The sequence below is a fragment of the Colletes gigas genome, unplaced genomic scaffold (assembly GCF_013123115.1).
Source record: "Colletes gigas isolate AHSC1104 unplaced genomic scaffold, ASM1312311v1 Colletes_gigas_Sc00005, whole genome shotgun sequence".
NCBI classification, from domain to species: Eukaryota; Metazoa; Arthropoda; class Insecta; order Hymenoptera; family Colletidae; genus Colletes; species Colletes gigas.
This window is the reverse complement of record NW_025106634.1, coordinates 10,016,297-10,032,140: the sequence shown is the minus strand read 5'-3', so window position 1 is coordinate 10,032,140 and position 15,844 is coordinate 10,016,297. Positions and strand designations below refer to the sequence as shown.

General features: G+C 48.2%; 1 protein-coding gene across 1 annotated transcript; it reads left to right on the top strand.

The window, feature by feature from the left end:
• The first annotated feature begins 5,433 nt into the window (after positions 1–5,433).
• On the top strand, positions 5,434–15,798 carry LOC122394987 (bromodomain-containing protein 4). The gene is made up of 3 exons (XM_043392230.1): positions 5,434–5,934; positions 9,419–9,776; positions 11,521–15,798. Exons 1-3 carry the CDS (start codon positions 5,759–5,761, stop codon positions 15,796–15,798), a joined length of 4,812 nt encoding a protein of 1,603 aa, XP_043248165.1. The 5' UTR covers positions 5,434–5,758.
• The last annotated feature ends 46 nt before the right edge of the window (positions 15,799–15,844 follow it).

The following is a 15,844-nucleotide window of genomic DNA, read 5'->3' as shown; positions in this document are numbered from 1 at the left end:
GGTGAGAGGAAGAACGCAGAGAATGGAGAGTTTCTCTAACCATTCTATGTAACCGCGACACACCGCTGCCAGTTTTTTGCTACGGACTAGAAATGAAACACAAAATGAAGAAAAAAAATCTATATATATAAAAAAAAATATATAAATATATATATGTATACATACACGCAAATATGTATATGTATATAATATATTCTGTCACTGCGTCGATGGTAAATTATACGTGTGAAAGGAAGATATTGTGATGCTGCGTGTGGACGATGATGAGTGATTTGTACGCACTGGTGCTTTGTACGATTTAAGCTTTAGCGTGTCGGTTCGGTTCGGTTCGGTTCGGTTCGGATACAAGCAACCGCGAATCCTTCTCCCGTTCCGTTCGCGCCGATTGCTCCGATTACAAATACGACCACAAATTGATTCAAACGGTTGGTCATCATGGCGGACGGGCGAGTTCCGATCTTAGGGCTGGGACTACTCGTCTAATTTCTCTTCTTTTTTTCTTTTTTTATTCGAATACTCGAACTCCTCGGTGATCCAAATACACATACGACGGGAACTGTAAGTTCATCATTCATTTTTAAACATTCCTTTAGTTTAAGATGTGTTTTGTACTCGAACGACGATATTCAAATACTCAAACGATCGATTATACATATACGCGAGTAACAAACGAATATCATCCGAATATTTTGTGCGTTGATCAAGTATCTGGGTATTAAGAGTGTTTGAATACCGTGGCGTGGACTATATCGAGTTCTCATTTACGTTTATAGTCGTTTGAAATCTCGGTAAATACAATGACGATTCGATTGCTCAAATATTTATGAATATTTATAGTCGAATACTCAAATACTCGAATAATGATATGCTTTTAATATCGCAGAGAAATAAATTGTGTTCACACATTACGTATTACGTGTACTGTATTTTGTACGAGCATATTGATACAAATAATAGTTAGTCACGCGTCACATTATAGATTTCGTTTTTATATTTCTTTGGTTATTCGGAGTTTGAAAGAAAACAGGCATACTCGACTTGTCGCTGATGTATAATGTCTCTCTTGGTGCTCGTTAGAACAGGACTTGGAATATATTTTACAAATTAATCGAGTATCTGAATATTCATAGTAACGGAACAGTGCAATTCGCACTGGAATTCAAGGTTTCTTTTCGAGTACTCGGATGTACGAATAGCGATATTCGAAAACTCAAATACTCGAATAATGGTATGCCTTTAAAAATTGCAGACAAATAAATTGTGTTCAATATTACGTGTATTGTATTTTGTATAAGCATATTAATATAAATAATGTTTAGTTATGCATTCACATTATTCTTCTCTTTTTCTTCAGTTGTTGGCAATTGAAATGCGAATCATATTCGACTCGTCTCCGATACAGTAAGTAACGGTCACATCGAGAAAGTGTTCACGGTACTCGTGATAACCAAATTCCATTATGTGTATATCGCAACGATGGTGTTTGACTACCGTCGAGTTGCAATTCAAGTTCGTTACGTGCATCGTAGCTTAGGCTCGAAGATGGTAACTAAACTGTTTGAGTACTCGAATGCTCGTTTGTTCGTGGCAGTCTGGAGGCGGCGTAGAATGTTGAACAATTCGAATAGTCCCAGCCACGTTGCGATCGTGTTTTGTTGTAGAGCACGTCCGTCGGATCTCCATACGTGATTCTATTTTCGTTGACGTCCGTGCGACCGACGCGCAAGAACTTTTCGGCTCCTTTGCTCTCTCTGGTCGTTCTCGCTTGTAATCGGCCAAACGTCACCCACGCGCGCGATTACCACCACCCACTCTCCGTCCCTTTTGGTTCCACGCTCTGCGTCTCGCTGGTTTCTCATCGCCTCCATCCATCGTGTCGCATTTTGTCCTCCGGTTGTCTCTCTATCTCTATCTATCTCTCTCACTTTGGCTGTCTTCCTCTCCACTTTTACCTAGTTACCCCAGCGCCGTCGTCTCGCCATCTTTCGTTTCCCATCCAACGGCGATTCCTGGAACAAACGATGGACAGGCCCCCGACCGCGGCTCGTTTATTTATAAAGAAAATGTAGAACGCTCGCTAGCCGACCGTAGCGATCTACTCATTCAAGTCCGAGATCACGGATGACGATTCGCCGAATTGAACGAAGCTGCTCCGAGGACGATTTAACGAGGAGAAAAGTGGCACGACAGGAAGAAAGAACAAACGAAAAAAAAAAAAAAGAGTAAAAAGTAAAGGAAAAAGAGAAAAAAAAAAAAAAGAAAGAAAACGAAAAAAGTTCGACTGTGTTCGTGTGTATATACAATACGTTATGTAAAACCTTAGTCTTTATAACAAAAAAAAAGAAAAGTAAGATATGAGACGGAAAGATAAGAGGGATGACCGACGCGAGAGCAGAGTAAATAGCAGTATTCTCGGATGGAACGTTCGCTGAAACGTCGTTGTTAAGAGATTCACGTGCGCGGCACAGTGTATTATGACAAAAAAACCACTGTAAATTCTCTATGTTTTATAAAGTCACGATACTCGAGCGCGATACTGTATAATATGCTGTGCGTGACCCAACATCGCGGATTAGACCACAAGAGAAAATTCTATATTTACTGTTTACAATTGTACAGGCGAAATTAAACGAGGCGACGCTAATGTCGGATTGCCGCACGGATCGTCATTCCGCGCGATAGTTTTGTCGGTTTCCGGTTACCGATCGTACCCCGTTCGCTCGTTGCGATTTTATAGATTCACGTTGCACGGTTAATATGAGAAAAGAAAACCATGATGTTAGTAACGAATTGTAACAACACCTATTAACGAATTCGGCTAGATCGTTAACGCTCCAATCGTTAAAGTTCCATCGACGTCGGAGAGCACGAAGAAGAAGAAGTTTCCGAAGACGATCGCGTTTCGTTCGTTACTTTTCTCGTTGGTTCCGTTTGTTTTGGTCTGTCGGACAATTCTGTCGAGTATATCGTCCAACGACGAAATCAATTAATTTCGAATCGTCTCGCTGAAAGTTCGACGGTAGTCGTATTTCCTGTTAAATGCCGCTCGAGTCGTGTTTTCTACTCGGGGGATTACATACGCCTAAGAAGACTAAAACTAGGGGCTCGTTCGCGAATATTTCACGTCTACATCTTTGATTTTATCGAACGACTACTTTAAAGTACGCTTTTAACAACAATTCCGGGGAATTGTATCGATATTTATTTGTGTCCAGATGTATGTAATCCCTTAAGAGGTCTGGCTGGTTTGGAACCCCAAAAATTGGGTGATATTTGAGATTTATTTTTGAGACAACTATTGGACAAATCAATTTCAAACGCTGTACATATATTTATCTATATTTTGCTATAGGAAATTCTTGGAATATAAATAATTGATTTTAATGAATATATGATTGCACACTGCCAGATCGAATAAAAAGTTATTTTTCTCAGCCAAAATGAAATAGGAAATCTCGAAGATTAAATCTATCACAGTGTATACCGTGAGTACTCTGACATTGTCAATTTTTCCAATATCGTTATAAGAATTTTAAAGATTAAAAACTTTAAGAGAACGTAATAAAGGAAATTGATTTGTTTGCCTCCAAACTGGTCGGACCACTTAAAGTCTGTCGTACGGTGTTGAAGTATATAGAATTCGGTTCAAAGTCCTATAGCTAATTTTTCCAATTTCACCATAATGTTTTCAACGCGTGAAACTTTTAGTAAAATCGTGAAGAGAAACGAGTTTCTTTTTTATCTTGAAACTTAAACGAGACCCCTTAAACTTTCGTTTCGAAGAATATGTTCGTGCATTCGGTATTCGAATGGTGGTATAGATCGAACCTGAGAACGAGAATTCAAGGTCAGTCGCGAGAGTCTACGTACACCTATAAATCTGCAATATTTTAACAAATACAAGAGTTTTGATAATCCTACTAGGTGTAAAATTGTTTGTCGATTGAAATTAGAAATATTTTACTGTATTAACTCGTTCGCGAGAAAACGTCAATGATTACCAAACACCATGTCACGAAAATGTACATACAAATATCACAGGTATATTAAAGTTTACAAAACTTGTTCCTGTCGTTGTATTGATTTATTATTACTTCGTAAACATTCGCGATCCCGCAACAGCCTACATTCTCATTTCACGAAAAAACTAACGTGCAATCTTAATGACAACGCGTTTATTAAATTTCTCAACGCGTCGTTGTGAAATAACTGGAAAATCGAGCCAGTTTAATTGTGACAATAAGTTATTACATTTATTTTCTTAATATCGTTTAGTTTAGACTTGTAATTTAGTATCGTTCCTGGAACCAAAATGGAGTACAACTTGTCGTCTCCACGATTGTTGTTAAGACTACGCGTCGTGCTTGTTATTTCTTAACATGCAAGTTCGTTCGATGATCGCTTCTTATTTTACGCTGATTTTTCATTCGATTCGATGGACGTACGTAGACTTGTGCGACCGACTGTAGGCGGTTCGTCTCGCGTTGCGTTTACATTTTGCGTATCGCGGCTAAGCAGCCATGAACGTCATCGGCAGAAATTGCGAAAATGTTCCAAGTATCGCGTTCAACCATTTGGAACGCATCCACCGCCTTGGTTTCGTTCTGAAGCGTACTGGTTAAGCGCGAAGAATTCGACTGGAGGAAATCGACGGAGCATTTTAGGTTACAATTAGGTCAACGGGAAGCGCAAGGTTCGAGCATATGGTAAACGAGGAAACGAAAAATTTATGCCTAATCTCTAAACGGTCGGGACGAACAATCGAGTTTCTGCATTTACGTGTCGCATCTTCTGCCACCCATTTTCAAAATCCTAAAAGAACGATACTATCGAAAGATATTTCAATCTATTGAATAAATTAAAAATAAATGCCAACGGTCGTGCCATGGTGCAAACGCGTTAAGCAATATTGGGCGCGGTCGGTACTAAGACGGGTGATCTCTTGGAAACATTGCATATTATTATTATTTGTATACCGTTTACATTACACCCCTCTATCGGTTTTGCAATTGGGTATTATTTAAAAAAAAAAAAACTACTTCATATATAGAAGTAACACGTTTGGTAAACATAAATGGAGAAGAAGATTCGTAAGGAAACAAATTCCTTTCCATTTATAGCAAATCACCGTTACAGTGTGGGAATTAGAGTGGGAGTAAGTGTGCAGGTCCGTGCAAAAGTCTCTGGTCCAAACTCTGGCCGGACGCCGCGCGTCGGAAAAATCGAATTCCCGCGTCGACGGGCGGCGTCCCTCCCCCCCGGGCGTCGCGTTTCATCGAACGGTCCGCCAGGTGGTCCACAGTGTCGGCACGCGCGCAGGTGAGACGGAATTCTCGTCGTCGAACGCGTTCTCGATATCCGACGGCGACGACGAAAACGGTCTTTCTATAAATAAATTCGCGATGTCCGGTCCGCGTCGCTCGACGGCCAGAGGGTACGACGGAGTCGCCTAGAAGCCGCTGCAGCGGGCTGCTCCGGGATCGCGATAACTCTCTCCCTCTCTCTCTCTCTCTCTCTCTTTCCTCTTTCCATTTCGTCAGAGGTCGTCTGGCGACCTCGCGACGAGTTCACGCGGGTCGAGCCGTTCCGCGAGAACAACCACGACGACGACGACGACGACGACGACGACGAGCACGGTGAAGAAGAACGCGCGTCGACGACTGGAGGAGGAAAGGGACTCCGTTGTTGACTAGCCACCGTCAGGTAGGCAGTGCAAAAGGAGACTGGAGGTGGACAAGTGGAATCCAAGGGGGTGGGGATGGAGCCGGAGCAACGAGGACGCGCCTCGCGAGCGTCGTCGACGTCGAGCCTCGGTCGCGAGGTACGTTGCGGGTGTCAGTACTACCAGAGTGACTCGCTTCTGCCGGAACGAAGCGCTCTGCTCGGTAGACCGCCGTCCAGGACGATGCAGCAGCCACCTGCGGTCCGCTGCAGGTCAGTAAACACATCGGTCAGCCGATTTACGAGGCTACGCGGACGCCCCGATCGAAAATCCCTCTCGAACCCCGGTGTCCCGGTTAGTTCTAGTGGTCCAGGATGAAACGTCAGCGATTCCGGGCGAATCCGTGGTCTTCTTTCCAGCCGCGTCCCTCGGGATTCCCGATCGGCATTGCATCGCTGGAAACGGTATAGGTTACGCGTCTCGAGTATGCTCGCGAACCGCCGCAGCTATTTAAGGTTCGCCCGGCTGGCTATAGATAGAATCCTCGACTCGGCTCGATTCCGCGTCCAGAACCGCGTTACGGAGAGAACCCGTCGCGTGTGGTTGCCTGTTTAGCCGTTGCTCGTGTTGCTTCGAATAATTCTGTCCGCGGTATCAGGGATGCATGGATGCCGGGATGCTTCCGATTGGCGGGATCTAGGGTGGCGACGCCGCACTCTTACAATCCGGAGCCGCGCGCATTCCGTCCCTGGTGGTGATGTTCCAACAGAATGTGGAAGGCATTCTTTTCGAATAGTCAACTTAACACCGATTAAACGTTTTTCCTATCTAAAGATTCCCTCGATCCTCGATGTTCGTTGAAATCACGATCTGCAACAATAAACGTGTAGACTATGGCAGGCCAATTCCTGGAACCCAATCCAATCGTTCGATACCACTGTATAGAAAAATAGAAATACTCCATAGTTCGATGGTGGACCGCCATGACAGTCTTATTTTCGAATTAATTAACAGAGCGTGTTGAGAGACAGTGTTGAACATTCGATCACGAAGAAAATCAATAAACTCGAAATTAGTACACGTGTCGTTAGAATATTTTTTCAAGCACGTTACGTCCATCTCCGGTCCATGACCCGGCGCGTTCTCAAGACGACGGAAGGGGATGAATAGACGCGACGCGATTAAGTGGGTATCGGGTTATTGTATCGCGATAATGGGAACACCCGGTATCGACGATCGAGCTAGAATAGTCGCGATAACGTTCGACCATCCGGGACCGAAGATAAGAGGAGGAAGGGGGCCGAAGCTCGAAGATTCTTGAAGACTAGTTTGAGGGTAACCGCTGGTTAGACGATGGTCTTGTCGGTTTATCGAATACGTCACGTTTCGCGGCCATCGAGAACTGGTTTCTTTTTCGTAACCGGTCGAGTCACAATTCGACCCACAAAAGCGTGTCGACCCCCTTTTGTAAATAGAAATTTATTTGCGAAAAGTTTTACACGAATCGAGTTGTACGTCCAAAACACCGAAACGCGCTTAATTTAACAACGAGTCCATTCTCTTCCGTTGGCAATTACAGCTTGACACCTTCTTGGCACGCGTTCCGCCAATTTTTCAGCGTACGATACAGCGATCTCCATATTTGTCGAATACGACCTATTAAGGTTCTTAATTGTTATTGTACGATTTCTCCTAAGTTTACGCTTCATTATGGACCACACATTTTCTATTCGCTAGATCCATTTGCCCATGTGTTTACGATAAAAGAAACTTGAGCAATGATCTACGTATTATTAGACTGTGGATTTTATGCGATTATAGCGTGCACGAGGAGCTTGAGGAACATACGCTAAACGTATGCAGAATATATACACACACCTATGCAAAATAAAACATTAATGTTTGTTTGCTTTCTTATTGTTGACATTTAAATTTACTAAAACGAAGCTCATTAACATGCATCATTTGTTAAAGTCTGTTTCTGTGTTAAATTCCAAACCACGCTGTTCATTCATAATAACGTTTCTGGTTAGCGACGATGGTTCACCAGCTATGATGTCATGGAATATTTCTGGCATGAATTTCAAGATAGAAATCGGTCCGTAGTTAATAATAAGCGTCTTGTCACCATTTCTAAATGGGCAATACGATACGAGTGACGTATCCTAAATGATCCATAAGTTTAAAGATATTCTAAATTTACATGGTTATTACAGTTAGACCATCGTCACCAGGCATTTTATTTACATCTAATACCTGTTGTTTACGAAACGCTTTGACGATACTAACGATCATACCAGAAATGTCGATGTTAAAAGTAGATATCGCGAGCGTAAACAAATTGAAAGTATGTGATGTAACAGCCTCGTGTGCATCGAACGCATTGCGACCATTATCGTCGCATTGTATATTAGAATATATTCTGGCTGCATTCTGCATACGTCTTTCGTATTAATGCATATCATTAATTAATGCGTAAAGTCTGCAGTCTACGCAAAACAGAGTTGATTCGAGTACGCAGCGTTTCACGCTACAAGGTTAAGTAATATTCTTTTGTCGCACGAAGAAATATTACTGCGTTTCGTCCTACTTTTCCAGTAACAAACACCATTTGTGAGACTTCTATTTGTGATTCAGAAGCTAGAATGTAGGACAGAGTTATCAGGTCCCGGGGACGACACGCGGTAATATTATTTTTATTAAACATTTGGTTGCAGTGTTTATCGGTCGGTGCACGTAGAAATAACCACTAAATAATCGTTGCTCGTTATTTTTGTACGATAAAATAAAATTCGTCCGAACAGAGGATCGGAGATTAATCGGGTTTTACGACTGTGACAGTGTCCCTGCGAGATCTCAAGAAAGACGTCCTTCGACGATGAATTAGAAGACAGAAAAAGCTCGACTAGTGTCTTCCTTGAACACTGCCTTCCTAGAACACGGTCTTGGAATTAACCCCGCGTCCAAAATAGCAACGACTAACCAGCTTGCATCGCCGACAGAGGACCGCTGGGACTCCCGTCCGACCAATGCCTTCCTTTTTCCACTGGAACCGAGGATTCCAGTGAAACGAGCACGAATTTATCGGCCCCCCGCTCGTTCGACATTCCGCCCGTTCACGTATCGACCATATGCGAGTGATCGATGTAAATAACAAGACTGACCCTGGAACTAACAGTATTCCAAGACCGAATCGCACAAAATTCCGATCCGGGCATCGTATCAATCCCCGAGAGACAATCGTTTAACCCTCCTACTAACGTTCGCGTCGAGTAAATCGGAACGATCGGGATCAACACAAATTTTTAATCCTGGTGGATCACTGTACAGACAATTATACTAATATTTAGTAGTTTTTTATTTAAATCTATAGGAATACCGTCTCTGGGCTAATCCCATCACTTTATCGAACAGGGAACAAATATTTTACCCTGATGCATTTATCGACATCGAATTTTTCAATAAGATCAACGTGCACGAGAAGACTGACCTTAGAAATAAGATTCGAATCCAACATTCTATCAAGTTTCAAAGAACAAATGACATCGACTCGTTGACATCGAGTGCTTCAGATCGCTGGTACACCTTGCAAAAAATCAAGACGAATAGCTAGGAATACCGATCCTGAAATTAACCAACCGATCCAGTAACTAACCGTAACGCGTTTAATTGATCGATCGCTACTAAAAGGACTAACAGACCGGCCGTAAAAATGCCAGTGAGAACCAGAAAGAAAAGGGTGACGTTTTATAACAGCGAGCACGAGTACGAGCCGATCGCGGCGCCGACGCCGTCGCCGTCGCCGAAGCCGGTGTTCCCGCCGGTGGTGCGAATCACCGAAACGGACGTGGTGGCCGTCGCTGACAGCGACGACAGCATCGACGACCGGGCACGGCTGCCGCCAGAGCTGACGAGGATCGGCGATGTCGTCCTGCCGTTGGACGGCAAGATCGAGGACACCGCGATGGAGGGTCGGGAACTCGGCGAGAATGGCGACACCTCCGAGGAACAGGAAACGCCGCAGCAGCTCCAGGAGAGGCTCGAGGAGCGGTTCTTGAGCGCCCCGAGCCCTGGCGCCGAGTCCAGGACCGATGCCGAGGTCAACACTAGCCAGGTGAGTTCTCATTTATCGTCTATATTCATACGCCCATTTACCAAAATAATTATTATATTATCGATACTTTTTCGACTAGCTTGAAAACGTTTTCTGACTCGAATCGTATTTACATTCGTGTATCTCTTATTCCTTCGTTCTTTTATTTTCCAGTACTATTAGGGCTATTTAGAGCGCCTGAACCAGGAAAAACAAAGTCGCAGTTACGCGACGAAACAAGAGGAAATAAAATAATTCTGAACGTAGTAGTCGTACTCGAGGGAGAGCATGGTAGAAAATGGACGCTTAAATAGGGCTCGGTGAATGTCGCGGTAGCGTTCATCGTTTGTTGCCCACCGGGTTCTATATTTAGCGAAACACGCTTATAAAAAGCATTGGAGGAGCCAACGTGTCACTGTCCGAGGCATTGTGCAATCGCGTCGCGGCGTTCCAGAAAGCTCGGGGCTTTCCCATCGATTGCACAATCCTCTCCCTCCTCCCTCCTCCCTCTCCCATGCCGCTGTCCGCAAAAGTATCTAATTTCTGTCGAAACGACGATCGGCCTGATCGACTGTGAATTCATCATCGACAATTCCGTTCGATCTGACGGCTGTTCCGAGTTACGTAACAGATTAAAAGCTCCTCCTCCCTCTCCCCTCCGCTCACCTGGTGTGGCACTCTTAGAAAAATAATACTGGCATAGCCGATGGACAGCGATGCCCGTCTATTTCTGGCCGCGACGCTTTCGGCGTGATCGACGAGACGCAAAAGCGTTTCTCTGGCCCATTAAAGTTACGATTCTCGCTGCACGTTCGAAGAAATTTCCGCGAAACGTACCAGAAACGCTGTTAACGATTCTCGACGGCCTATCGATGTATCGACAAGGCAAATAGACGTAACCGATTCGTTTGTTCGGCAATAAGGAAGTGTTGGATCGTATATTTGACCAACCCTCGTAAAAACCTAGATATTTATCGCCTGATCCAGCACCGATACAGCATCCGTGACCTTTCAGAGTACCTCGAGAGCCTCCAAGATCTGCTCTCTTTACCAGTAAAAAAGAGAAAAGTTGCATCGTTGCGCCGTCGAGATCTCCGAAAGTAATTCTTTATGCTATTCCTGGGCCAGACATTTGTCCCCGCGCGTGTTTTTCTTTGTGGAAAAAGGAGAACGCCACGGACGATTGCGTTCGTTATGGTTGGAATCGATGACGTCGAGAGTCGGTAATAGCCCGAGTGGTGATCTCGGTGATGCAGGATCGAAAAATTAGATCGTCCGCCCGACGATTCCCAATAATTCTCCTATCGTTGCGTCAGACACAATGACGACACTCGCGAATATCTCATCGACGTTTGTTAGAAGCTAGCCCGCTGCGAGATCGGAGCCGAAAATAACTTTGTTGACCAAACAGAGTGTAGCGTAGAGAAACGATCAACGAGATCCTTAAGACCCCAGTCGACTTGATTTCTCGAAGGCATATTTAAATCGAATAGATATTAGAAAGGTAGAAGGTTAGGTAGATTTCTAGATTAGTAGATTTTCTAGAATCGAAAAAACGATATACGGATCGATATATGTAATATTCTATTGGTTGGATGGTGATGCAACCTGTTCGCGGTGATATGCCAGTAATAATTATCAACACTCGACGCAACTATGCGGCACGGTCCATTCTCGTTCGTCTCGGTTGCGCTGAAAGTCACGTTTCTTTCGTATACATGTCGATCGATCGTGATCAAACGATGCCAATTCTGTGTAATTTCAGGTAGACTCGTTGGCATTGGAGGAGCTGCCGCTGCGTCGCGGTGCCCGCGGTTTGCCCCAGCGGCTGAAAACGCAGGCGGGCAAGCTGCGTTCACGCTTGAGGAACATCCAGCGGCCGACGTTGGGGTTCGCGGATCGTCAGAAGCCCGAGAAGACACGATCGGGCAGCAGCGGCAGGTCGGACAGGTCCAGGACCGAGAAGAGACCCAGTCGAATGGATCGTATACGGTCGTCGTTCTCGGAGAGGACGCGATTCAATCTGCCGAATCGTCCCAGGTTCTCGCTGCCGGATCGGTCCAAGTTTCACCTGCCGGAGAGACCAAAGTTTAACCTGAAGAAGCCGAACATACGTCTACCGAACGCATTGACGCGCAGCAAGAAGCCGTCGTCGCCGGTGCACGAGCAACAACGGTCCACCGACTCCACGGTCGGCTCGCGCAGAAACATCTTCGACCTGTCCACGTATCCGCGTATATTCGACAGAAAGTCCAAGAACCGGGACGAGTACACGACCTCCACGCCGAAGGACTCGCGGGCTCAGTCCGCGGAGAGCGCGACGTTCCCCAGAACGCGCAAGAACCCGACCCTGAGCGACAGATGGGCCCAGAGATTCGAGGAGACCGCCCCGTACATCGACGAGGATCGTTCCGACGCGGAGACCGCGGTGGAGAGAGCACGACCGTGGCGGCGTCCGTCCTTGGAGGCGCCCAGATTGTCCTTGGGGGTGGCGGACGAGGCGCTGTCCTCGATTCCCTGGGAGGAGAAACGTCGTCTGGAGCAACTACGGTACACGGAGTACGAGCAAGAATCCACCGAGGCCTCGGACCGGCAGGCCCGTCCGCGATCGGAGGCGTCCAGGACCGAGGAAGAGGAACTGTCCGAGCGAATGGAGCTCGAGCCTGGGCTGTACAAAGATCGCGAGGAACACAAGGTGGTGTACAGGGAGGAGGACGCCGAGGAGGAGTGGACGGATGAACGGATCGGCCGCGAAGACTTTAGACCCGTTCAGCGATCGCGGTCCTTGGAGGAGGTGTTGCACGCCAGAGAGAAGGAACAATACGGGAGCAATTTCCCGATGGTCGATCCGAGGAGGTACGGAGTGCACAAGACGCCCTCGGAGGAGGAGGAGTACGAGGAGGACATGGACATGGACGAGGAACCGGAACCATCGTCCGCTCAGTCGGACAGGGAGCAGCAGCACTCGAGCGGCAGCTCCTGCGACCGACGACGCCGCGGCGTCATTGAGGAGATCGACTCGGACGAGTTCTTTCTGAGGGAGGCAGGACTCAGCCAGGGCGACGCGAACCTTGGGAAATACCTGAGCCACGAGATCCGGGACGCACTTCGAGATGCGATCGGGAGCAACGCGCTCGCGGACGAGGATATGCGAACGGTGCTTGTTCCTCCGCAACGACCCACGCGAAAACGGACCACGCGAAACCAGAAGGAGGGTTCGATCGAATCGTACGACACGATGCCGCCCGTCAGGCCGAACAGAGACCCGAACAGGGCTCGCCGTAGCGAATCCGCTGACGAACAGTCCCGCGAACGCACCAGAAGCGACTCCAGGCACCGCGTGGTCTACCAGACAGACCCCGGTCAGGAATTAACCGCGCCGGAACCGTTGGACGACATCGTCGTGGTGAAGCCCGTGCGCAGGAAATCGAGATCCTCTCAGCGCAGCCAATCCCAGACAGCAACGGAGGAGCCGCGTCCACCGTCTCCGAGTCCCGTACCGCCGGTGGTTCCCACGCGCCGGAAACGTTTGCGCAAACAGGCGTCGGCGGAACGCGTCGACCACGAGCCGAGACCAATTTGCAACGGACACACCGAATGGACCGAGAAACCCCTACCGCCGTTACCGGCCACGACCTTGGATGAGACTCGAGCGTACGCGAGCCAGGGGATCATGATGATGACCGACAGCGAGGAGGACATTCGAAGGCTGATGACGCGCCTTCGGGAGGAGGAGTACATGGAGCCGGGTCCGGTTCCACCGAAACGAAGGTCAAGATCTAGGGGGACCTCCGTGGCCCAGGACGAGGACAGAACGTCTCACGGCGCGGAGTCGTTGCCGGAGGCTGACTACGCGGAAGAGGAGATCCCGCCGGATGACCTGGAGTTTGCCCGCGATCTGTCGGGTTACGCGATCGTCGAGAAACGCGACAAGCCGGCCAGACCGCCGCCGCCGCCGCCGCCGCAGCGACGGAAACGCGACAAGTTCGCGACGACGCCGCGACCGATAACGGCACCGAAACGACCCCAACGAGCTTACAGCACGCTGGGGCCAGCCAAGACCAGGGACGGTGAGATGCTGGCGGAATCGTTCCCGTTCGCGGTCACCTTGGAACCGGAACAATCGGCGGGCTACGTCGAGGTAGACTCGGACGACGCGGAGCAAAAGGATCTGCGCAGCAGCGAGGTCCTCAGCAAGATGCAAGGACGTCCGTTGCCGGCACCGCCAAGGCCGCCCAGGTTCAGGAAGGACCATCATCAGACGACGATGGAACGCTCCGCGGCCGTGGAAGCAACCGCCGCGACGCAAACGGACCCGTTGCCCGACGACATGGTCATCGAGGAGGAAGTCACTCAGGCGAAGTTGGTCGTAATGCCGTCTAGGTCCGGTTCGCAGATCACGGTCTCCACGGAACGAATACCCAGCCCGTCTGTCATGGCCGCGCCTCTCGTTCCGCCATTGCCGTCGTCCCAACGTCTCCGCAAAGAGGATCAAACGGAGCCCGCGTTCGACACGGTGTCCTTGACGGATCCGTCGCCGGCTCGCGAGCCCTTGGAGAGCAGACACCGGTCCGCGCCGCACTTGGATCCGACCGGCGAGGAACCACTTATCCGCGACGAGGACGAGCACGCTAGAGCCGTACGATCCGTCCTGCTGTCGAACGAGCCTGTGAGGATCGGCAACCTCGAGGTAGGCGATCTGAGGGTCGACAGGCTCAGCGTGTCGCAAATTGAGGCGGGTAAAATCGTCGCGTCCGAGGTGGACGCTTTGCTGATCAGCGCGTCCGAAATAAAGGGCATGGGAGCCGTGCTCGAGGGGAGCTTCTCGCCGTCCATTATCAAGGAGCTGATAGCCATCAGGAGCCACTTGGAGATCGCGGCCGCTTCGCGAGCGCGGGACATCCAGACAGACATTCCCGTTAAAGAGAGTCGAACCGTCCAACAGGAACAACCACGGGACCAGCACCAGCAGCAGGAGCAGCAGATCCTCCAACGACAGAGCCCCACGGAAGACGATAAATCAATGTCGATCGAGGAGCAAAAGGTTGTTAAAAGAGAAGTAATCGAATCAAGGGATAGCGACATACCCGTAACACACACATTAGCCGTTGCACAAGTAGATATCAAGGAAAACCCGGTAACGCGTACACCCAACGACAGAGACATACCTCTCATACATTCACCCCCAATCGTTGCAACCACCAAAGATAAGCCGTTGCGGTTTTTTGATTCAGAATCCCCCCTTTCTTTGAGCTCGGGTATCGCTAAGGAGCTCGAGGTGGAAGAGTTCTGCCGCGTGTCCCTTACCCCGTCCGTAACAACGACAGGAGAGACCATGGAATCGACGAGTTCTGCTACCGACGAGGCCAGCAGCGAGCAAACCGAGACCACCGAACCAGGCCAGGACAGGGACAGTTCCAACGAGACCGCGGAACTCAAGTCGCGAAAGACGCGATCCAGATCACCGTCGCCCATAAGTATTTCCCGAACGCGGGAGACCGCTTCCCCGATCAGATCGTTGCCGCCCGCCATTTCTGTCACGCCGGACACACCGGATGTACCCAGTCACAGCATCACCAGCGAGATGCAACCGCAACGAGCCGTTATCTCGTACACGTCGTGCACGGAGTCAGCCTCTAGGGAAAGGGAAACTTTAAGAGAATTCTCGCAATCGCCGTTGCCCTCCTCCTTTCCCATTGCCGGAACTCACCTAATAGCGTTTCCGGCCTCTCAGGTTCCGGCTCATTTTCTTTCCCTGGCCGCGCAGACGGATCAACGGCTCGACAACGATCCGAGCATCGCGGACAGTACGAGGCAATTGCTCAGAATCCTTCGATTAGCCGGTATTAAAGCTATGAGACATTTTGTAAGTTACACGTCGACCATGATAGGCGGAGATGATACCAGAGAAAAGATCAAGGAAGTGGAGTTGGCGTTGTGCGCCCTGCTAATTTTAATAGCGGGTCTCTTGATATTTTTCTTTGGTAGTACGCGAACGGTAACGCATCATCATCATTGGGATTACTTCAATCCGCCCAAATAACGCCCTACGAACAATAGATCGGATTAATCTCTGAATACGCTCCGCG

Coding starts and splice junctions, on each gene's coding strand:
- LOC122394987 (XM_043392230.1), top strand. CDS start 5,759: ATGGAGCCGGAGCAACGAGGACGCGCCTCGCGAGCGTCGTCGACGTCG. Junction 5,935..9,418: donor CCACCTGCGGTCCGCTGCAG/GTCAGTAAACAC, acceptor GTTTTATAACAG/CGAGCACGAGTACGAGCCGA. Junction 9,777..11,520: donor CCGAGGTCAACACTAGCCAG/GTGAGTTCTCAT, acceptor GTGTAATTTCAG/GTAGACTCGTTGGCATTGGA.